This window comes from Oncorhynchus kisutch, linkage group LG23 (assembly GCF_002021735.2).
Source record: "Oncorhynchus kisutch isolate 150728-3 linkage group LG23, Okis_V2, whole genome shotgun sequence".
Classification (NCBI taxonomy): domain Eukaryota; kingdom Metazoa; phylum Chordata; class Actinopteri; order Salmoniformes; family Salmonidae; genus Oncorhynchus; species Oncorhynchus kisutch.
In genome coordinates this window covers 24,227,927-24,252,479 of record NC_034196.2, presented here as the reverse complement: position 1 = coordinate 24,252,479, position 24,553 = coordinate 24,227,927, and the positions used below count along the sequence as shown (strand labels likewise).

General features: G+C 41.8%; 1 protein-coding gene across 1 annotated transcript in view; it reads left to right on the top strand.

Annotated features, from left to right (window-relative positions):
- Positions 1–24,553, top strand: part of LOC109868140 (whirlin-like) — a 125,598-nt gene that overhangs the window by 33,856 nt on the left and 67,189 nt on the right. Inside the window, exons 2-3 of the mRNA XM_031802904.1 lie at positions 18,035–18,253; positions 18,715–18,840. Of these exons, the coding sequence (XP_031658764.1) occupies positions 18,035–18,253; positions 18,715–18,840 (345 nt within the window). The remainder of the gene's footprint in view (positions 1–18,034; positions 18,254–18,714; positions 18,841–24,553) is intronic.

Here is a 24,553-nt window from a genome sequence, read left to right as displayed (position 1 = left end):
GAAGCAATAACAAATATACTGCTGTGAAATTCAATTTAGGATATAAATGTTTTGGCAGTGTCGGAAAGGGTAGTGCATTTGGTTGGTTGCTGTTGTTTTGTGCATGTGGGTGTGTGTATGCTGTGTAATTAAAATCAGCTTCAGATATACAGGAAAACTGTGCGTGTGCATGTATGCATGTGTGCAGACGAACTTCCGGTGTGCATGTGACAAGCATGATGTGTGTATGTGTGTGATGGCTAAGCAGGCAGTGCCTCTGTAGCCATTATACCTATCATGAAGGCCACTATGATGCTAGTCTCAAGGCCAGAGGCTTCAATACAGAAAACAGCCAGTACGGCCTGTCTGCCTGCCAGGGGAAGGAGAGGTGTAATAGTGGGGCTAAGATGACAAAAAAGTCCACTTTCAGTTTTTTAAACCCCTCTTCTGTGAGGATTGAGAGGAACACGTTGAGAGCTGGATTGATCTAGAGGTGACTCACCTCAATTAGCTTTTGTGATGCTGGGAGTAGTTTGTGGGGTGTGTGTGTATTTTGTGTGTGTGTGTGTGTGCGCGTCTGGGGGTGGGGTTGGGGGGGTGGAATGTATGTGTGTGGGTGTGAGTGTTAAACACAACTTTAAGAGATTACCTTGTGTAACTGAATGTAGATGTTAAAGTGCTACTGATTAAGCTTTGGAGGAAAGTGGATTGTAGTGTGTGTTCTTTGTGTGTGTATTGGCTTTGGGGTTGTTTTTGTGTAGATGACTACATGTCCTAGTATGTGTATCTTTGTGTGTGTGTGTGTGTGTGTGTGTGTATGTGTGTGTGTGTGTGTGTTCAGACTTAACTTTAGCAGATTACTTGCAGTGTAATTGCGCTGATGTTGCAGACAGTATCGGTGATTTGGTTGGGTGTGATGTGGAGATATTGGGTGACATGCTCACATGTCTGTTTGGGTCTCATCACCAGGTACACCGGCTCTCATCTCCTTTACAAAGGCCATCAGTGACAGTGAGGCCTGTTTAATGAATGGTCTTTGTATAGAAGTGCGTATTGGTACATCCCAGATGGCAATCTATTCCCTAATAGTGCAGTACTTTTGACCAGAATTAGTGCTCTAAGTAGGGAATAGGGTGCAATTTGGGACATAACTAGTCTGTTTCCTAGTGGAATGAGTTGGTGTAGACAGGGGATGTTTGGGTTCTACAATGTCTCATTATATGAGGCAGTCTGGACTCAAAAGTGCACCGCAATGTATAATAATTGAACACATTATTTTGGACACTCAGTCATGCAAGCACATTATCATGAATAACTATCACATACACAATTAATTGTATTTCAATTATAGATTATATATGCATTTGAGGTATGTCGTTAGTACATTGGAAGAAATAGCTTGTGGCAATCCCAACTTCTACAAAATGGTTTGATTCAACAGACCTGTTAATGAACTTTAATGAAAGCTATTAGCGTATGCTACCTGAGAATAATGAAGGACTTGGACTCTTCATCGTCATTATGGTCTAGCTACTGACAGAATCAATGTAGGAAATGTTTTCTGAGTGTGCTCCACTCCTAAGTGAAAGCACTGTTTATTAGCCTTCTCTCTAAGTGAGATTTGAACCAAAAACCAGCATGTGGACAAAATGATTTCTGTGCATAAGGCTTGAAGCTGGGCTAATTCAACTAGACGATCTAGAGTGTATACCAACTACAGGGATGTAGAGTTGTATTCCAACTACCGGGGTGCAGAGTGTATACCAACTACAGGGATGTACAGTGTAGAGTGTATACCAACTACAGGGATGTACAGTGTAGAATGTATACCAACTATAGGGATGTACAGTGTAGAGTGTATACCAACTACAGAGATGTAGAGTGTATACCAACTACAGATATGTACGGTATAGTGTATACCAACTACAGGGATGTACAGTGTAGAGTGTATAGCAACTACAGGGATGTAGAGTGTAGAGTGTATACCAACTACAGAGATGTAGAGTGTATAGCAACTACATGGATGTAGAGTGTATAGCAACTACAGGGATGTACAGTGTAGAGTGTATAGCAACTACAGGGATGTAGAGTGTATAGCAACTACAGGGATGTAGAGTGTAGAGTGTATACCAACTACAGAGATGTACAGTGTGGAGTGTATAGCAACTACAGGGATGTACAGTGTAGAGTGTATAGCAACTACAGAGATGTAGAGTTGTATACCAACTACCGGGGTGCAGAGTGTATACCAACTACAGGGATGTAGAGTTGTATACCAACTACCAGGGTGCAGAGTTGTATAGCAACTACAGGGATGTACAGTGTAGAGTGTATAGCAACTACAGGGATGTACAGTGTAGAGTGTATAGCAACTACAGGGATGTACAGTGTAGAGTGTATAGCAACTACAGAGATGTAGAGTTGTATACCAACTACCGGGGTGCAGAGTGTATAGCAACTACAGGGATGTACAGTGTAGAGTGTATAGCAACTACAGAGATGTAGAGTTGTATACCAACTACCGGGGTGCAGAGTTGTATACCAACTACAGGGATGTACAGTGTAGAGTGTATAGCAACTACAGGGATGTACAGTGTAGAGTGTATACCAACTACAGGGATGTACAGTGTAGAGTGTATAGCAACTACAGGGATGTACAGTGTAGAGTGTATAGCAACTACAGGGATGTACAGTGTAGAGTGTATACCAACTACAGGGATGTACAGTGTAGAGTGTATACCAACTATGTGTCAGAGTAGGAGTGCTGATTTAGAATCAGTTGTCTTTTCAATCACAATGAATAACATTTCGTGGAGAGGAGAAACCTGGTCCTAGATCAGCAATCCTACTCTGAGATGCTTGATACACGGTCGCTGGTGTTCGTAGTACATGACAATGAACCCGTTTGGTTTTAGCGTAAAATCTCTTCTTCTGTGCCTCTATTTATCAGGTAAGATGTTTCTGTATTCTCCTCGTCCCCTCCTTGCCAAAGGACTGCTGGCACTGGCAGCCCCAGATGTGCCGGTCTCCCCTGTTCCTGGTTCTGTCCTGGTGGGTGGAGGAGTGTCTGGTGACAGCATCAGGGTACTTTCCACCTCTGTCACACCCTTATCACTGACACACAATGTCTGGCACAGGAATCAGATCTTGATACAACCCTTCCTGAATGCTGTGCCAGTGAAGTAATGATAGAGATTATTGGAATTGATACACTGTTATATGAGAGGTACATACGATGTCATAAGGTTGTCATATATAATGAAAAGCTGCCCAGCTCATCGACACTGCTGATGTGAGATCAGATGTACTGTCAGATGTATATCAGATTGTTTATATGATTGATTGTGTGTGTGTGTGTGTGTTTGTTTGTTTAAAAGTGGGTGTATTTGTTTGTTTAAAAGTGGGTGTATTTGAAGCAATGTATGAATGAGTGTGTGTTGATCCTTCCCCCTTTGGAAGTGGACTCACCCTGGCTCTTGGGAGTACATTTTCCGCATAACTGAGCACTGAAACTATGAAAAACAGTCGCTTGTGGCAGCGAAGAGCCGCTCATGGGACAATGCATCATCTCAGTGCGCCAGCAGCACTGTCTGACAGCACCGTGGCAGCCCAGAAGACTCCAGCCTGATGGGCCAAATGGAAACACTGTAACATACAGCAGCACTGTCTGACAGCACCGTGGCAGCCCAGAAGACTCCAGCCTGATGGGCCAAATGGAAACACTGTAACATACAGCAGCACTGTCTGACAGCACCGTGGCAGCCCAGAAGACTCCAGCCTGATGGGCCAAATGGAAACACTGTAACATACAGCAGCACTGTCTGACAGCACCGTGGCAGCCCAGAAGACTCCAGCCTGATGGGCCAAATGGAAACACTGTAACATACAGCAGCACTGTCTGACAGCACCGTGTCAGCCCAGAAGACTCCAGCCTGATGGGCCAAATGGAAACACTGTAACATACAGCAGCACTGTCTGACAGCACCGTGGCAGCCCAGAAGACTCCAGCCTGATGGGCCAAATGGAAACACTGTAACATACAGCAGCACTGTCTGACAGCACCGTGGCAGCCCAGAAGACTCCAGCCTGATGGGCCAAATGGAAACACTGTAACATACAGCAGCAAACCATCGAAACCAATCATCTTCAGGCTATAGTTCAGGGGTCGGGACATAGTGTCTCATCACAGACCGGCCTGTCTAGTTTGAGGGAGTAAGAGTCCTATCCTTCTCCAGGACTACAGTAACTTCAGTTCTGTTCTGAGATGCTGTGATTTATTTAATTGTTGACAGCAGAATTCTGAGTGCAGCACTGTTGGGCCAGCAAGCCCATGAAAACCCCATCAATATCTTCAATATATTCATAAACAGACAGGAAATAAAAGCCTTAAATAGCTTTTAACTGGCAGGGTGGAGGGGCGATATAGAGCTTTTAAGAGTTCCTTATAGCACAGTTCACATCCCACTGTATTCTATATGGAAGCCTCAGCTATGTTCGTTACCTCAGCCCTTTCTCCTGTGTAATAGTTTGCTCAGCAGAGAGTATTGTCTAAGGCCTCAATTTGACTTGTTTGTCATTTTCCCGTGGTTTTCTGTGGAATGTTATCGGTTGTTCATTGCCTGCATGTCAAGCCAACGTTCACCTGCCTCTCATCTCTTCTCCCTGCAGGGATGTGGTTTGGACTGAACACTGAACGCTCACTCTTTAATCACAAAAGCACTCTCCATTCTCTGGGAGTCCAGCGGGAGGGGGGGGGGGTTAGATAGATATGTGGGAAAAGATGGATGAGTCTGGGGATGAGGCCGAGGCTTTCAATATCCCGTCAGTCAACCGTGTGGATTCACTTATTATGTGGCCTTTGGTATACCTATCTGTCTGTCTGTCTATATGTCTTGGTAAATATCAAGTGTATGTGGGCCTCAGTGAAATCATTTTATTGGACTTGGTACAAGACAATGAATTGCTGCAACTCATAAATGTAAGACGTCTGGTTTTGTGTGGCTCAGTTGGTAGAGCATGGTGCTTGCAGTCGTGTTCGATTCCCACTGGGACCGTCCATGTGAAAATGCATGCACACGCTACAGTAAGTGGCTTTGGATTAAACCGTCTGCTATTAGTATATAGGCTATAAGTAAGGACTAAAATGAAGGAAACTAAGGATGTTCTTCGATCCTCATATCCTCAAGCTAATGCAGTTCTCCAGTTGAGAAGCAAGTCTTTTCTCATCAATAGAAAGAGAATATGTGTAAAACACAGCTTGTCACATAGTTTTTACACCGATAGCACTGTCCTGATTAAAGAGAATAAGCAATCATCATCACTTAATATCTTTCCTTCCCTCCCTATCCAACCTCCTCCCTCCCTACATCTCTAGTGCAACATTATCTGAATGCAATGACACCCGTATGACATTTACATTATCGTACAGATTCAGTAGTGCTTTAACAGCATGTGTAAATATAGAGATATTTTAATAGGTATTTGGTTATTTAATTGTTCAGCGGCTTGGATTAGGCCATATTGGAAATTGTTTGTTGTGCTATTGGTTTATGTGTATCATGTGATTAAGACAATATTACAGTTCAGCTCAAAGTGGTGTGTGTGTGTGTGTGTGTGTGTGTGTGTGTGTGTGTGTGTGTGTGTGTGTGTGTGTGTGTGTGTTGTATTGTTATCTTTCAGTGCGTTTGGATCCGGAGAAACCCTACAGGCTGTGGTCGGCCTGAATAGATGGTTGATGGTTAGCAGGTTGCTAAACAAGCAACTGTCTATTCTAAGATATCCACACAATAGCATTGTCGTGAAGTTGCTACCATTTATGCGATGAATGCTAGTTATATAATAATTACATACCACATTCAATTATTATGCAATTAATTTAAACATATAACAATTAATTAAATAGTAATCTGGGGCACCACGGGAAAAGTTTATTTAATGAGTTACCGTTTCCCGAGTTAATAAAAAAATATCTGAATATCTCGAGATACTATCCGTCATCCATCAATCATTTGCTCCTATTTCAGTCTCATTCTGAACGTCGTAATATCCTATAAATCTGCACGAACCCTGATCTCCATGACGAATCATCTTACACCAATTGGCTTAATTATTGATTTACTAACCAACTAAATAATCACACAGAAATACATAAACACACACAAAGGATAGATTATACATTGATTACTGCATAATGCAATGAAAGTCCCTAGTGGACTAACCCGATATGACGACAGGTTACAGAATGAAAGGGGGGGTGCAAAAGAGCGGGAGGAGGAGAAACAAAGGAATTCAATTATTCTACATACAGTTGAGTAATACGCTCATCGTAAATGTGGATATTTAGCAACCTAACAACCGCTCATTCGGATTTTGAAACACAAAGTACATATTTACGCATGTATGTCTTTGTCGTCTCGCTCTGTTGAAATCACTCGATCAGTCTGTGGAATAGTTCCACAGAAAGTCTCTGGTTATGTAAGTCTCTGGTTGTCCACCAGAGGTCACCATGTCCTCAGTAGTCGTAGCTTCTTGGTCTCGAAGTGTCTGTAAGAACAGCTCTTCCAGAGGTGTACCACGCGGTGTTCAGTGGCCCTTGTCTGTCGCTCTGTTTGCTTAGAATAGATAGAGAAACCTACAGCTCTGGCCAAAAGTTTTGAGAATGACACCAATATTAATTTCCACAAAGTTTGCTGCTTCAGTGTCTTTAGATATATTTGTCAGATTTTACTATGGAATACTAAAGTATAATTACAAGCATTTCATAAGTGTCAAAGGCTTTTATTGACAATTACATGATGTTGATGCAAAGAGTCATTATTTGCAGTGTTAACCCTTCTTTTTCAAGACCTCTGCAATCCGCCCTGGCATGCTGTCAATGAACTTCTGGGCCACATCCTGACTGATGGCAGCCCATTCTTGCATAATCAATGCTTGGAGTTTGTCAGAATTTGTGGGGTTTTGTTTGTCCACCCGCCTCTAGAGGATTGACCACAAGTTCTCAATGGGATTAAGGTCTGGGGAGTTTCCTGGCCATGGACCAAAAATATAGATGTTTTGTTCCCCGAGCCACTTAGTTATCACTTTTGCCTTATGGCAAGGTGCTCCACCATGCTGGAAAAGGCATTGTTCATCACCAAACTGTTCCTGGATGGTTAGAAGTTGCTCTCGGAGGATGTGTTGGTACCATTGTTTATTCATCGCTGTGTTCTTAGGCAAAATTGTGAGTGAGCCCACTCCCTTGGATGAGAAGCAATCCCACATATAAATGGTCTCAGGATGCTTTACTGTTGGCATGACACAGGACTGATGGTAGCCCTACCTTGTCTTCTTCGGACAATATTTTTTTCAGATGCCCCAAACAATCGGAAAGGGGATTCATCAGAGAAAATGACTTTCCCCAGTCCTCAGCAGTCCAATCCCTGTACCTCTTGCAGAATACAAGTCTGTCCCTGATGTTGGAGACTTTTATCTCCCTCACCAACTTCAAACATCTGCCATCTGAGCAGCTAACCGATCGCTGCAGCTGTACATAGTCTATCGGTAAATAGCCCACCCAATTTTACCTACCTCATCCCCATACTGTTTATATTTATTTACTTTTCTGCTCTTCTGCACACCAATATCTCTACCTGTACATGACCATCTGATCATTTATCACTCCGATGTTAATCTGCAAAATTTAAATTATTTGCCTACCTCCTCATGCCTTTTGCACACAATGTATATAGACTCTCTTTTTTTCTACTGTGTTATTGACTTGTTAATTGTTTACTCCATGTGTAACTCTGTTGTCTGTTTACACTGCTATGCTTTATCTTGGTCAGGTCGCAGTTGCAAATGAGATATTAAATAAGGGTGAAATAAAAATAAAAATAAATGAATGTTTTTGCTGCCCTTGACACCAGGCCATCCTCCAAAAGTCTTCGCCTCACTGTGCGTGCAGATGCACTCACACCTGCCTGCTGCCATTCCTGAGCAAGCTCTGTACTGGTGGTGCCCCAATCCCGCAGCTGAATCAACTTTAGGAGACGGTCCTGGCGCTTGCTGGACTTTCTTGGGCGGCCTGAAGCCTTATCACAACAATTGAACCGCTCTCCTTGAAGTTCTTGATGATCCGATAAATGGTTGATTTCGGTGCAATCTTACTGGCAGCAATATCCTTGCCTGTGAAGCCCTTTTTGTGCAAAACAATGATGACAGCACGTGTTTCCTTGCAGCTAACCATGGTTGACAGAGGAAGAACAATGATTCCAAGCACCACCCTCCTTTTGAAGCTTCCAGTCTGTTATTCGAACTCAATCAACATGACAGAGTGATCTCCAGCCTTGTCCTCGTCAACACTCACACCTGAACTGAAAACTGCTGTTCACAAATGCTCTCCATCCAACCTCACTGAGCTCGAGCTGTTTTGCAAGCAGGAATGGGAAAAAATTTCAGTCTCTCGATGTGCAAAACTGATAGAGACATACCCCAAGCGACTTACAGCTGTAATCGCAGCCAAAGGTGGCGCTACAAAGTATTAACTTAAGGGGGCCGAATAATTTTGCACACCCAATTTTTCAGTTTTTGATTTGTTAAAAAAGTTTGAAATATCCAATAAATGTCGTTCCACTTCATGATTGTGTCCCACTTGTTGTTGATTCTTCACAAAATACAGTTTTATATCTTTATGTTTGAAGCCTGAAATGTGGCAAAAGGTCGCAAAGTTCAAGGGGGCCGAATACTTTCGCAAGGCACTGTATGACCATAATAAAACTGGCCAACTCCCCCAGGAGTGGGGGGGTGTCTTGAAATCTTTTGTTAGCCGGCACCTTTGATTTCCATCCAGGAGGCCAAGTCATGACAGCATTTAGCGCTGTATGAAAATGCCATGTATTAGTGCACGTGTGTCAGTGTGTGTCAATGTGTGTGCATTCATGTGTGCATGCCAGTTAAATAAACCGGCCAAGCGACGCCAATTACCGGGAAAAAGCATTGCGTCATTCATAGACTGTACCATTCATACATGGTAAGTTAAACACCAGCAATGGATCATATAATATTCTGTCTTTTCCAGAAATGCCAATTCTTGCAATGAGGGAGGAGAAATGAGAAATACATGATAGTGTCCAGGTTAAGTATGTACTGTATGTCTAATGAGAGAATAGACTGGCCCTCATCAACATTTCACCTCATAAGCAGCTTATTTGTAAAAAAAAATTAGATTTGCATTTCCTGGAATGAGACAGTTATAGGGTGGAACCAATGGCAGAATGAATCAAATTGTTCTTACTTTCCTGCGTTTGGAGCAAAGTGCTGATAATTACTCTGAAAGCATTGCATTTTATATTTCAGACGCCTTTCCAATGCCGGCGGGGGGAGGTGGAGAGCGCATTGTTAAAGTGTGGCAGTACTGTGTCTGTGAGAATATGAACTGTAATTGATCCGCTGTTGCTGATGATCGGAGAAACTGCCAGGCACCGGGCCCACCTGAGGCCCCAAATCTGCACTCACATTTCTAAGAAAAGGAGCTCATCCATTTGGCTAGTGTTTAATTAATAGTTTTTGGGATCCATGGCAAAACAGATTGCTGTGGTAGTTTTTACGCAGCAGTGAAGGTGATTCATAGCACTTCGGGGGTGCCTCCCAAATGGCAGCCTATTAACTATCGGGCCCTGGCCAAAAGTAGTGCACTATATACTATGTATGACGCAGCCCAGCAGTTCTCCTTTAGTTCACTACATTCTGTCTCATTGGCCTTTAAAGTGCCACTTAAGCAGCCTTGGAGTCTCATAACAACTGATGTAGCCCGGCTCATTAAGCTAGCTGCTCGTCAGTAGTCTTGATATCAGCCATCTACAGTTGAAGTCAGAAGTTAACATACACTTAGGTTGGAGTCATAAAAACTTGTTTTTCAACCACTCCACAAATTTCTTGTTAACAAACTATAGTTTTGGCAAGTTGGTTAGAATGCTTGGGGTCATTGTCCATTTGGAAGACCCATTTGTGGCCAAGCTTTAACTTCCTGACTGATGTCTTGAGATGTTGCTTCAATATATCCAAATAATTTTCCCGCCTCATGATGCCATCTATTGTGTGAAGTGCACCAGTCCCTCCTGCAGCAAAGCACCCCCACAACATGATGCTGCCACCCCCGTGCTTCACGGTTGGGATGGTGTTCTTCGGCTTGCAAGCCTCCCCCTTTTTCCTCCAAACATAACAATGGTCATTATGGCCAAACAGTTCTATTTCTGTTTCATCAGACCAGAGGACATTTCTCCAAAAAGCATAATCTTTGTCCCCATGTGCAGTTGCAAACCATAGTCTAGCTTTTTTTATGGCAGTTTTGGAGCAGTGGCTTCTTCCTTGCTGAGCGGCCTTTCAGGTTACGTCAATATAGGACTTGTTTTACTGTGGATATAGATACTTTTGTATCTGTTTCCTTCAAAATCTTCACGAACTTTGCTGTTATACTGGGATTGATTTGCACTTTTAGTACCAATGTACGTTCATTTCTAGGAGGCAGAACACGTCTCCTTCCTGAGCGGTATGACGGCTGCGTGGTCCCATGCTGTTTATACTTGCGTACTATTGTTTGTACAGATGAACGTGGTACCTTCAGGGGTTTGACAATTGCTTCCAAGGATGAACCAGACTTGTGGAGGTCCACAATTTTTTTTCTGAAGTCTTGGCTGATTTCTTTTGATTTTCCCATGATGTCAAGCAAAGAGGCACTGAGCTTGAAGGTAGGCCTTGAAATACATCCATATGTACACCTCCAATTGACTCAAATTATGTCAATTAGCCTATCAGAAGCTTCTAAAGCCATGACATAATTTTCTGGAATTTTCCAAGCTGTTTAAAGGCACAGTCAACTTAGTGTATGTAAACTTCTGACCCACTGGAATTGTGATACAGTGAATTAAATAATATGTCTGTAAACAATTGCTGGGAAAATGACTTGTGTCATGCACAAAGAAGATGTCCTAGCCAACTTGCCAAAACTATAGTTTGTTAACAAGGAATTTGCGGAGTGGTTGAAAAACCGAGTTTTTATGACTCAAAACTAAGTGTATGTAAACTTCCGACTGCATTCAGTATTCTGTATTCAGACCCTTTACTCAGCACCTTTGGCAGCTATTACAGCCTTGAGTCTTCTTGGGTATGACGCTACAAGCTTGGCCCACCTCTATTTTGGGAGTTTCTCCCATTCTTCTCTGCAGATCCTCTCAAGTTATGTCAGGTTGGATGGTGTGCATTGCTCCACAGCTATTTTTAGGTCTCTCCAGAGATGTTCAGTGGGGTTCATGTTGATCCATTCATCTTTGCCTCGATCCCGACTAGTCTCCCTGTCCCTGCTGCTGAAAAACATCCCCACAGCATGATGCTGCCACCACCATGCATCACCTTAAGCATGGTGCTAGGTTTCCTCCATACGTGACACTCTGGCATTCAGGCCAAAGAGTTCATTCTTGGTTTCATCAGACCAGCGAATCTGGTTTCTCATGGTCTGAGAGTATTTAGGTTCCATTTGGCAAACTCCAAGCAGGCTTTCTTGTGCCTTTTACTGAGTAGCTTCCATCTGGAAACTCTAGCAAAAAGGCCTGATTGGTGGAGTGCTGCAGAGATGGCTGTCCTTCTGGAAGGTTCTCCCATCTCCACAGAGGAACTCTGGAGCTCTGTCTGAGTGACCATCGGGTTCTTGGTCAACTTCCTGACCAAGCCCTTAGTTTGGCCTCGGAAGAGTCTTGGTGGTTCCAAACTTATTCCATTTAAGAATGATGTGTGTTCTTGGGGACCTTCAATGCTGCAGAAATGTTATGGTACCCTTCCCCAGATCTGTGCCTCGACACAATCCTGTCTCGGAGCGGAGACTGTTTTCACTTTGTCATTATGGGGTATTGTGTGTAGATTTGTAAAGCTTTAACTTAACAAAATGTGGAAAAAGTCTAGGGGTCGGAATACTTTCCAAAGGCACTGTAGCTAATTTGATGCAATAGTAACTATACAAGGTTATAGAATATATAGGAAATATAGAAATGCAAATGGAGGAGGTGTTGCCATGCATCTCCAGAGTCATATTCCTGTTAAGCTGAGAGAGGATCTCATGTCAGATGATGTGGAACTAATATGGCTACAGGTTCATCTGCCTCACCTGAAGCCTATTCTCGTAGGAAGTTGCAATAGACCAAGTGCTAAAAGTCAGTATTTGGACTATATGTGTGAAATGTTGGAAAATATATGTGATATCAAGAGAGGTATATTTTCTGGGTGACCTAAATATTGACTGGTTGTCATCAAACTGCCCACTGAAAAAATAGCTCCAAGCTGTAACCAGTGACTGCGATCTGGTTCAAGTCATTAGTTAACCTACCAGGGTATTTACAAAAATAACTGGAAATAAATCAGCCACATTTATTGATCAAAAAACTTTACGAATGTTGGAGAAATCTGCTCTAAAGCAGGATCCACACCCATTGGATGTAGTGATCATAATTTAATAGTTCCAAAAATTGCACCTAAAATTGTGTATAAATGCTCATACAAGAGGTTTTGATATGATTCCTATGTCGAAGATGTGAAATATATTTGTTGGTCTGATGTGTTTAATGAGGAACATCTGGACGCTGCACTTGAAGCATTCATTAAACTGCTTCTTTCGGTTACTGATAGGCACTCATCAAGAAACTATCAATAGTAACTAGCAATACGCTGGTGCTAAATATCTCAACTTAAAAGCATAATTTTTCTGACAAATCCCTCTCTCAACGCTAAACCTCATTTAGATCTATTATTGAATTATGTGGCTATTGAGAAGGTTGAGGAGACTAAACTGCTCGGTTTAACCCTAGATAGCAAGCTTTCATGGTCAAAACATATATAGACTCAATGGTTACTAAAATGGGAAGAGGTCTGTCCATGATAGGGCGTTGCTCTACCTTCTTGACATCTCAGTCGACAAGACAGGTCCTACAGGCCCTAGTTTTGTCACACCTGGACTACTGCCCAGCTGTGTGGTCATGTGCGGCAAAGAACGACAGTTGGTCTAGAACAAAGCAACACGTATCACAGTTAGATGTGGAGGGAAAGTGTCAGTACCATGCATTTCAATCTCTCCTGGCTCAAAGTTGAGGAGGCTTGATTTCACCACTATTGGCCTTTGTGTGAGGTATTGATGTGTTGAAGGTACCGAACTGTCTGATCAAGCAGCTGGCACAGTTCGGACACTCATCGGTATGCAAAGACATGCGACCTGTTGTCTTCAGTCCACAGGTCCAGAACAGAGGCTGGAAAACGCATAGTATTAAATAGAGCCATGACTACAGGGAACTCTCTGTAACTCAAGCTAGCAATAAAACCAGATTTAAAAAGCATATCAAATAACAGCTTACTGCACAAAGAGGACTGTGAAGAGACACAGCCATTTTATGTATCTTGTAATGTAATTTGCACTGTGCTATGTATTAGACCTAAATATAATGTGTATGTACTGATATGTAGGCTATGTGTGACGTTGTAAATGTATGTAGTTCAGTCCTTGACTAATCATGTTCTGTACTATGTATGATGTCATGTTTCATGTGGACCTCAGGAAGAGTAGCTGCTGCTTTTAAATAAATACAACATACCAAACCAATGCAAATGTCCTTTCTGGCCCAACTGTTTTTCCCCCTCTCATTTAATCACATTCGGAACATTCTAAACACATGCCACTGCCAGCAAAGACCCAATTACTTCTTATGATCCCCTAATTGGCCCGCTTTTGTTAAGCTAATGTTTACACATGCTCTGTTTAGTACGTCTGTGTTTCTGTTCCCCGGTCGATGCTAACGTTACCACACACACACATTCCTCTCTTTCTCACTGAGCGCTGAGCTGTTTCCCTCGTCCCTGTTCATCTCTCAGATGTTTTATAATTCCCTTCGGACACAGCGGTAAATACACAGGGAGTGGCAGTGTGTGTGTGCACGTGTGTCAATGTGTGTGCATTCATGTGTGCATGCCAGTTAAATAAACCGGCCAAGCGACGCCAATTACCGGGAACAATTAGCCTTGAGTGTTTCCACTATAGGAGCCAAGATGTCCACATAGCCCCATAAAAAACAGTTTTACCAGGATACAAGGAAAGAGCCTTTTCTCTGGGTGGCATAAATCCATTGGTCCTTCTAGGCTCAATGTGGGTCTTCAACTGTCGCTACCACAACCCTTTTATCTGAGACACACACACACACACACACACGCATGCATAGTACTGGTCCTGTAGCATATATGGGTGTGTCTGGATTTTCATTAGGGAACTTGTTTTGTACGGTCTTGCCTGATTGCCACTGTATATTACTTGGCTTTACCATTTATTCTTATTTCCCTTTATTTCCCATTACCACCCATTATGTGTCGTTGGTGTGGGCCTTACCGATGCACTCCATCAGGCACCGTCCCAGTCCGTACTTTCCTGCTGGGACACACCCCATTAGGACCACTGCTGCTGCCACTGTAGAGAAGCTCTGCTCTAAATTACTGTTGTTACCCCCCTCTTCTCCTTTTCCCTCTCTCTCCCTTCGACCTTCCCCACTTCCCCCTTCCTTCCTTACTACTCTACCAAACTGTATCTGCCCTTTCGGTTTCCATTTAATCTAAACAGTTCATTTTCCGGCTTCCTATTCTCTTTCCCCTAAATGCAAAGGAACGTTTCTGGGCCCAGCAAGGCGGCACATACCAGAGGGAGAGAGCCTGTTGGATCACATAAATCACAGCAGTACAGACTCAGAGGCTGCTTGGCAAAGACGCACATCTAGTCCCTTACTGTCAGACTCACTAGAATATGAAGTCTGTTCCTTTATCTGCATCTCCTCCTCTAGAATACTGATGATGTTAGTGCCACAATAGGCTTTTCAGGTGTAATCTCTGGTGACAGAATGGAGGTAGCCAGCTAGCTGACATAAGATTTGGGTCCCAAGATTATTAGGTGAGATTGATCAATTTAGAAGTGTTTGTAATGGCACTTTCATTATGCATCTGTGATTGCAATGTGAACTGTAACTGTAGCTAGTGTAACTAGTGCTCTGAGCCAGGTGTCAAACCCTGATGAAGGCTGTGTCTGAAATGTGTTGGTTTTAACAATAAAGATGCTTTAATTTGTTATGACATTTGTTTGTTGGGGTGGGTAACAGGTCCAGTATTCATGTAAATTCATATATTCAGTATATATACATAACATGTACCTGTGGGCTGACACTCAAAAGAAAAACTAAAGAAATACATACAAAGAAATGATCATATTGATCACACAGGATTTTGTATGAATAAAATGGACATTTAAAGAAAAATAAACAAATGTTTCCACCCCTTCCCACCCCGCCTATCAACACAGGTAGTTGTCAGCCCCCCCCCCCCCATATCTCTATCTGCCCACCCCCACCACTTATCCCATAAGCACCCCCACCCTCATAAACAAGCGAGATACTTTTACATGCACCATCCTGCCCCGCCTCTCGGCGACCAGAGAAAAACCTCCCCATACCACCCTTTCCCCATAGGCTTAGATTACTTGTACAGTACGTGTTGTGCTTTATAGGTTGTTTATATTATTGTATATGTGGGGTTTTATAGGTTGTTTATATTATTGTATATGTTGTGCTTTATAGGTTGTTTATATTATTGTATATGTGGGGCTTTATAGGTTGTTTATATTATTGTATATGTGGGGCTTTATAGGTACATTTATATTATTGTATGTGTGGGGCTTTATAGGTTGTTTATATTATTGTATATGTGGGGCTTTATAGGTTATTTATATTATTGTATATGTGGGGCTTTATAGGTTGTTTATATTATTGTATATGTGGGGCTTTATAGGTTGTTTATATTATTGTATATGTGGGGCTTTATAGGTTGTTTATATTATTGTATATGTGGGGCTTTATAGGTACATTTATATTATTGTATGTGTGGGGCTTTATAGGTTGTTTATATTATTGTATATGTGGGGCTTTATAGGTTATTTATATTATTGTATATGTGGGGCTTTATAGGTTGTTTATATTATTGTATATGTGGGGCTTTATAGGTTGTTTATATTATTGTATATGTGGGGCTTTATAGGTTGTTTATATTATTGTATATGTGGGGCTTTATAGGTTGTTTATATTATTGTATATGTGGGGCTTTATAGGTTGTTTATATTATTGTATATGTGGGGCTTTATAGGTTGTTTATATTATTGTATATGTGGGGCTTTATAGGTTGTTTATATTATTGTATATGTGGGGCTTTATAGCTTGTTTATATTATTGTATATGTGGGGCTTTATAGGTTATTTATATTATTGGATGTGTGGGGCTTTATAAGTTATTTATATTATTGTATGTGTGGGGCTTTATAAGTTATTTATATTATTGTATATGTGGGGCTTTATAGGTTGTTTATATTATTTGTATATGTGGGGCTTTATAAGTTATTCATATTATTGTATATGTGGGGCTTTATAGGTTATTCATATTATTTGTATATGTGGGGCTTTATAGGTTATTTATATTATTGTATATGTGGGGCTTTATAGGTTATTCATATTATTGTATATGTGGGGCTTTATAGGTTATTTATATTATTGTATATGTGGGGCTTTATAAGTTATTTATATTATTGTATATGTGGGGCTTTATAGGTTATTTATATTATTGTATATGTGGGGCTTTATAGGTTATTTATATTATTGTATATGTGGGGCTTTATAGGTTATTTATATTATTGTATATGTGGGGCTTTATAGGTTATTTATATTATTTGTATATGTGGGGCTTTATAGGTTATTTATATTATTGTATATGTGGGGCTTTATAGGTTGTTTATATTATTGTATATGTGGGGCTTTATAGGTTATTTATATTATTGTATATGTGGGGCTTTATAGGTTGTTTATATTATTGTATATGTGGGGCTTTATAGGTTATTTATATTATTGTATATGTGGGGCTTTATAGGTTATTTATATTATTTGTATATGTGGGGCTTTATAGGTTATTTATATTATTGTATATGTGGGGCTTTATAGGTTGTTTATATTATTGTATATGTGGGGCTTTATAGGTTATTTATATTATTGTATATGTGGGGCTTTATAGGTTATTTATATTATTGTATATGTGGGGCTTTATAGGTTATTTATATTATTGTATATGTGGGGCTTTATAGGTTGTTTATATTATTGTATATGTGGGGCTTTATAGGTTATTTATATTATTTGTATATGTGGGGCTTTATAGGTTATTTATATTATTGTATATGTGGGGCTTTATAGGTTGTTTATATTATTGTATATGTGGGGCTTTATAGCTTGTTTATATTATTGTATATGTGGGGCTTTATAGGTACATTTATATTATTGTATATGTGGGGCTTTATAAGTTATTTATATTATTGTATGTGTGGGGCTTTATAAGTCATTTATATTATTGTATGTGTTGGGCTTTATAAGTTGTTTATTTATGAATAAGATTACATGGACAGTGGGGACCTGATCCTAGATCAGCACTCCTACTTTGAGACGCTTGATGCTTACAGTGCTAGGAGAACAGTCTGGAAGACAGGCTTTTTTAGAATCTGACTGTTTGACAGTACAACAAAGGAATAGTATGATTTTTTCACACATGGATGCATTCAACGCAACACATTGCACAAACATGATTGCAGTTACAGCAGACTATCAGAAATCAATGAGGCACAACCCAGAGTGTTTTGTCTCAGCATATCAAGTGTGTGTGTGTGTGTGTGTGTGTGTGTGTGTGTGTGTGTGTGTGTGTGTGTGTGTGTGTGTGTGTGTGTGTGTGTGTGTGTGTGTGTGTGTGTGTGTGTGTGTGTGTGTGTGTGTGTGTACAGGTGCATGCTTGCATGTGTGAATGTATGATTGATTGCCAGAATGATCTGTATGTACTCCGTGCTTTGAAGTGCTTGCTCATGTATGAATAGATGATTTGGATGATTTGTGAAATATTGACTCATCTCTTTCCCCTGTTCTCTTCTCCTCCCCTACTCCCCCCTCTCCTCTCATCCACCTTCTCCTCTCCTCTCCTCTCTCTAGGTGTTGAAGGGCAGTAAGAAGCTGTCCCTGTCGGTGCAGTCGGTGGGGCGTATCCCAGGGGGTTATGTCACTAACCATGTGTACACCTGGGTGGACCCTCAGGGTCACAGTGTCCCCCCTCCCCCTGACCTCCCAGAGCACCGCAGTGCCACCCTGAGACGCACCGACAGCCAACGACGCAGCACCATGCAGATACTGCAGGAGGGAGATGAGAAGAAGGTGAGCCTGTTTACATACATATGTAGACACACGCACACACACAAATACACATATACTAGCACTCTAGATCTGTAGGGTCTGCTGTGATGTGCATGGTTTGATCCTACAGTTGGTTGGTTGTTAGGGTGACAGGTCACTGAACACAGGTGCCCACTCAGACTGAGCATTCACATTACCACTGGCCTCTGAAACGGCTTAGTTTAGCATTTAAGAGTGTCATTTAGTGTTGGGCGTTTCCAGATTCAGCTGTTCAGGGATTTTACATAAATCATAATGTTTTATGGTCTTGACAAATTAGTCCACTTCAATCTTCTTAGCCAACAATAACTCACTTACAAATAGCTGCTCAATGTGTTGTATAAAAAGACAGGGCATTCAGAAGCTTAGACAATGCGGGATGCTTTTTCAGTGCTTTTTTTCTGTCAAATCTCTCTCTCCCCCTCCCTCCACTTCTCTGTCAGGTGAACCTGGTATTGGACGATGGCCGTTCACTAGGTCTGATGATCCGGGGTGGGGCAGAGTATGCCTTGGGGATCTACATCACCGGAGTGGACTGGGGTTCTGCCGCAGAGTGTGGTGGACTTAAGGTAACCACCGACATGGCTTGTGTCCCAAATGGCAACTTTTCCCTACATAGTGCACTACTTTTGAACCTCTTGCGACATATTTCCTTAGCTAGCGCGAGCTTCTGAAAATACCACCAACCAAGCTAGCACTCACACACACATACAAACATTGACAATATGTCTGATAAGACAGGCATGTTAATTAAGAAGGTCACCAGAACTGTCCATAATGCTGAATATCATACTCTCTCTCTCTCTCTCTCTCTCTCTCTCTCTCTCTCTCTCTCTCTCTCTCTCTCTCTCTCACTCTCTCTCTAGTTTATCACACATTAGGTCATTAGGGGACAGGAAAGACAGTTGAAGTGTGGCCACTGCTGAAGGATCAGACTCCCATCAATGGCTCACACTCATGGCAGGATATTGATCCTCCGTGTTAGTAGCGACTGACAAGACCTCCCAAGGGAAATTTAGGGTGAGAGAAAGCGAGAGCAGGAGAGAGGGCGGGAGGGAGGGCGAGAGACAGAGGTAGACAAAGATGGAGAAGGAGGCTCAAAGGCTCAACATCATCATTACATTCGAGAGGGGCTTCAAGGGAAAAGATGTCTGTTTCTTTCTCTCCATCCACCTCTCTTTGCTGTGTTCCAGACTCTTGTCTTTTTACCTCTTTCCATCTCCCTCCCTCACTCCATCTCTCTCTTGCTTTCTCCTTATGCTTCATTGTCATCTTAAAAGACAATTTGCCTGTGTGTGCTTGTTGAGTGGAGGGGATTGTTTTGGTTCTGTTTTTTCTGAAATCTTCAACTAGTAATTAATTTTTATTTTTTACATCTCTGAGTTTTGATTCATGGTGGTTTGATGTGATTTGATAGGGAAGGCAATGTTGTCATCTGAATATATTGAAATGGGGACATGGCTATAGACCAGTTATGTCCTCTGTTCTAGTGAGCAGCATGTAGACATTTCACTTTAGGCCATGAGGAAAAAGAAAGGGGAGGCATTGGAACAGGATCTAAATATAGCCCCGTCTCTGATGTGTTGGGCCCATACCTTTTTTTGACAGGGGGGAGAATGAACAACGCTTCAATGGACACCTGGTATCCTGGTGCCGAGACACACGCTTTTGACGACTTTCAGGGAGCATAGGTCAAAACACGGACACGCACACACTCCCACACACATTCAACATGCATCCATACAGTATGCTGCAACCTTAATGTGCGTTATTACCGTAAAACTTCAATTAAATGCTGAGTCTCAAATAGCCGCCTGTCCCTTTTAACAGCTGGCCAATGGCACACATTTCAGCAAATAAAAGCCCATGCTATTAATTAAAGTTTTACAATAGTCTATTCCAGTGTATAGTTTTGTCAATTTGTTTTTCTGTAATGTTCCAGCCCTGTGCTCTGTAATGGCCCCCTGTGTACTGTTATGAGGGACAGTGGGGTGGGAGACCCAGCTCCCAGCTGGAGCCAGCTGGGCTGACACTTTGACTGATGGGGTTATTACAGGCGTAGCAGGCAGGCCAGGGCCCGTCCATCTCCTCCCTTGCCCCTCTATGGAACGGACCTGGCCCTCCGGACCTCGTTGAAGACCTTTTTGCGGCCCCCGGGGTAAAATGAGTTTGACACCCCTTAACACTACCTTTGACGAGAGCCCTATGGACCCTGGTAAAGGTAGTGTACTACATAGGGAAAAGGGCGCCTTGTGGGATGCAGACAAGGGGCTCTATTTTAACTAATCTAATGGAATGGGTAAGCTAAGTGAATAGCGGTAGCTCTGTAGGTTTGGGGGTGTGTCAGAAATATTTTTGCCACAATTATGGTTTGCAGTTGCTGGCGGTGGCGTGAAAGGGCTGGGTTTTTCTGAACAAACAAGTTGTGGGTGTGTTGAGGCTTGCTCCCTCCCTGGCCAATCAGAATGTTCTCCATGGTTAAATACGTGGCTGCTTCAAGTTGTGTATTTAAGGCATTTTATGTATTGCGTTGTCATCAACTCCAATTGGAATGTTAGTCCATTATAGCCTAGTCCGTTAATTAGCCTGCCCCATTTGCAAAATATGTTGAACATGTTTGCAGTCCATATTGTTCTAATTGCATTGCATCAATATCGAAATACAGAGTTAAACTACGGCATTCACATTGATATAGAGGCTAGGGATAGACATGCCAAACATAGTTAATAAGCAAGATACAATTTAGTAGGTTATTGATAAGGTCTTAAAAGACTGTATAATTCTAACCAAATCTGAATACAAACAAAACAACAATTTACAGACTTTGGCAAAAGGACAAATCAACAAAACACAGTTAAAAGGTTTGTTACAGATTATATATAGTTTTGGAAACAGAAAACTGTATGTAAATAAAATGTTTCATCGATGACAAAATTTGCAGAATGTCGGCCAAAATCCATCTCGCACCATCTTCTCCCACTGGGCTTCCTCTCATCACCATATTTGGTATTTTTTATTTTTTTTTCACCTTTATTTAACGAGGTAGGCAAGTTGAGAACAAGTTCTCATTTACAACTGCGACCTGGTATGAGTGGAAACCGGATGCTTCACATTTATACATCCGGTGAAATATTTCATTTTTCTAGCTGTGTGTTAGCGCTCTATAGAGTGGTGAGGAAAAGGAGGAGCTCCGCAGACTCTTGTACCCCTTTCAGATACGTTTTGTCTGAAAGGGTACACTACGGCTTTTTAAATGGCACCACAACACCTTCTCTAAAGATAGTTTTGAAGCGCCACTGAACTGGCATTTATCTTGTCTGTAAAGTAATGCCACTTCTGAAGCAGAACTAAAAAACATCATACCAGTCGCCATAGAGGGACAAGAAAGCAAGAAAGAGGGTGATGGCAAAAGCAAGCCAGTATGACGGTATGAATTGCTATGGTGATTTCAGTAAACAATCAGTGAAAATCAACATGCGGTAGATATATAACAGCACGGCAGATGGCAAACGTTTAAATAATTTTACTCAGGCGACAAGTCCTGTCTACTGTGGCAGCTGACGGCATTCAAACGCCAACCTCAATGGCATTTGTGCTCTCATTGAAAACATCGAAACACTTCACAAGGCAACCAGAACTGTCAATCAAATGATCTCGAGCTGCCTGCGTGCAGTCTGTCTTCCTGCTGCCTGCAGGCAGACCATTCGCTCCTAAGAAAAGCACTTTGAGGTTTGTTAAATGCATGACTTACCAATACATTTAGTAGAAAGCAAACACATCTATCTTCCCTACCATAAAAAAACTGCAAATAAAAAATGTGTGTTATGGTGTGTTATTGAGCCAACAATGATGGGCGATGCACACTTAAGCAGACCAGGATCCAATTGGTCGGCCTCTGTTGATTTCATGTTGTTTATTGCTAGCAAAGCATCCAGGTCTTATTTTTCTGTAAATAGCCTAAAAGAACATCTTTGACTATGATTTCCCTGAATATTCAGTAAGTTTCCACTATCAGGGTTGAGCCCAATAGCATTGTGAATAGGCTTAGATGTTATTTCAAAGACAGAGCTCGCTGATATAAAATGGTGATTAAATGCATCAATAATGTAATTTTTTTCCGTAATGAAGCCAGTGTCTGAATTAATTTGTTGTGGCAGAGGAGGAAGTAGAACCCTTCAGGGATTTGACAGTTTTCCAGAATTTAGCCAGATTCCCATTACAATCCGAAAAAGCCGTTACGTAATAATCAGATTTAGCCTTTCTGATTTGTTTTACACAATGTTTCCTCAGTTGCTTAAAATCTTACCAGTCCGGGCCTAAGCCTGTGTTCCTGGCATTGACCCAAGCATCATCTCTTTTATGAATGACATCTGATAATTCCGGAGTGTATCAGGCATTTGATCTACCTTTAACACTTCATTTTTTTATGGAGCACGATTATCCATAATAGTATTGAAGACCTCATCAAAAAGGCTCAAAGCTATATCAGGTAAAGGGATAGCTGAAACACAATCAAGGTCACTAAAATAAAGATCATGAAAAAAAGCCTTTTCACTGAAGTTTTTAAAGTTTCACATTGTGATGATACAAGGCTTCAATTTTTGTATTCTTACATCTCCACCACAAACAACTGGGCAAAGGTCACTAATGTCTTGGGAAAAGACACCAGTAGAAGTATATTTCTTTGGTGTATTCGGTAAAATACAATCATTCAGAGTTAACTTTGAAGGATCTTTGGGGTTGAACTGTGTAGGCTTAGTCACCAGCTGAGTTTGGTTGAGATCATTACACACCTTTTAGATTGTCTAAAGCTTGCAATTTCCAATTATAATTTAGGTCACCCAGCATAATAATTTCTGATTTAGTAAAAGAAGACAAACTAGTTAACTCCTCGAGTGCACAACGGTTAGCTGAGAGAGGACGATATACCCCTATAACAGAAACATTTTTCCCCAGACAAAGGCATAAAGATAGCAGCTAAAGTTATTTGGCAAGAGAAATGGATTTCAGTAAAGAGACAGAGAAAGGATTTTAATAAGAATGGCTACTCCACCATCTCTACCCTGTTTGTCAGCTCTGAACACATTATAACCCTCAATATTAGTCCAGAATGTTCTGCTCAACAGTAAAGGAGAGAACAGCACATGGCTGGGGTGTGTGGGATCTTTGATGATGCCTCATGCTTAGGCCCTGTTTTGAGTAGATGTCCTGGTTGGATGGAAGCATGGTTCCAGTGATCTTCACCACCCGCTGCAGGGCTTTGCGGTCGTGGATGGAGCAATTTCCGTATCACACCGTGATGCAACCGGTCAGGACACTCAATGGTGCAGCGGTAGTTTATGGAGAGGCGTGCCGAATTTCTTCAGCCACCTTAGGAAGTAAAGACACTGTTGCACCCTCTTGACAAGAATGGTGGTGTTGTTGGTCCATGGTCCATGGTCCAACTCCCTGGGTGAACAGGGAGTACAGCAGAGGACTGGGGTGCCCTGTGTTAAGAGTCAGTGTGGAGGAGGTGTCTGCCCGTCAGGAAGTCCAGGATCCATTTGCAGAGGGTGGTGCAGAACTGTAGTCAATGAACAGCATTCTCACATAGGTAATCCTCTTGTCCAGATGTGTTACGACCGTGTGAATAGCGGTGGAAATGGCATCTTCCATGAATCTGTTGTGTTGGAGCAGTAAGCACATTGGAGTGGGTCCAGTGTGCCTGGCATGCCAGCCTTGATGTGGGCCATGATCAGCCTCTCAAAGCACTTCATGATGACCGAAGTGAGCGCGACGGGGCTATAGTCATCTGGGCATGTCATTCAAACAAAGAGATGCCTCTCTGGCTACCAGTGCATATTTCCAAACTATGCATATAATGACACTTTCTAAAAACTATGCTGGTATTCTTTTGTCCATAACTGTTTATTAAATAATTCATAAATGGCACCATGCAGAGTTCTATATGGAACCATTTTGGTTAAGTGAAGAAGAACCTCATGGGTTCTGTTCAAATCCTATAAAAGGGTTCTGCATATAACTTTTTGGGGTACCATATATGAAGCAAGCAATAGAACCTTTTTTGGTTCTATAAGGGAGAAAAAAATTCTAAGAGTGTGGATAGCCTACTCGAACAATCGAAATGAAGTATGCAGGTATGTGAATTGTGATGGATGGTTAATTGCAGCCTGGAGGGCCACAGATCAAAGTCCAGGCCCAACTGACAGTTGACTCGATGGACACCAGGGTTTCCTAATTTTAATTTAAGGGCCACCGGGGCGCTCACAGGACAGACAGGAG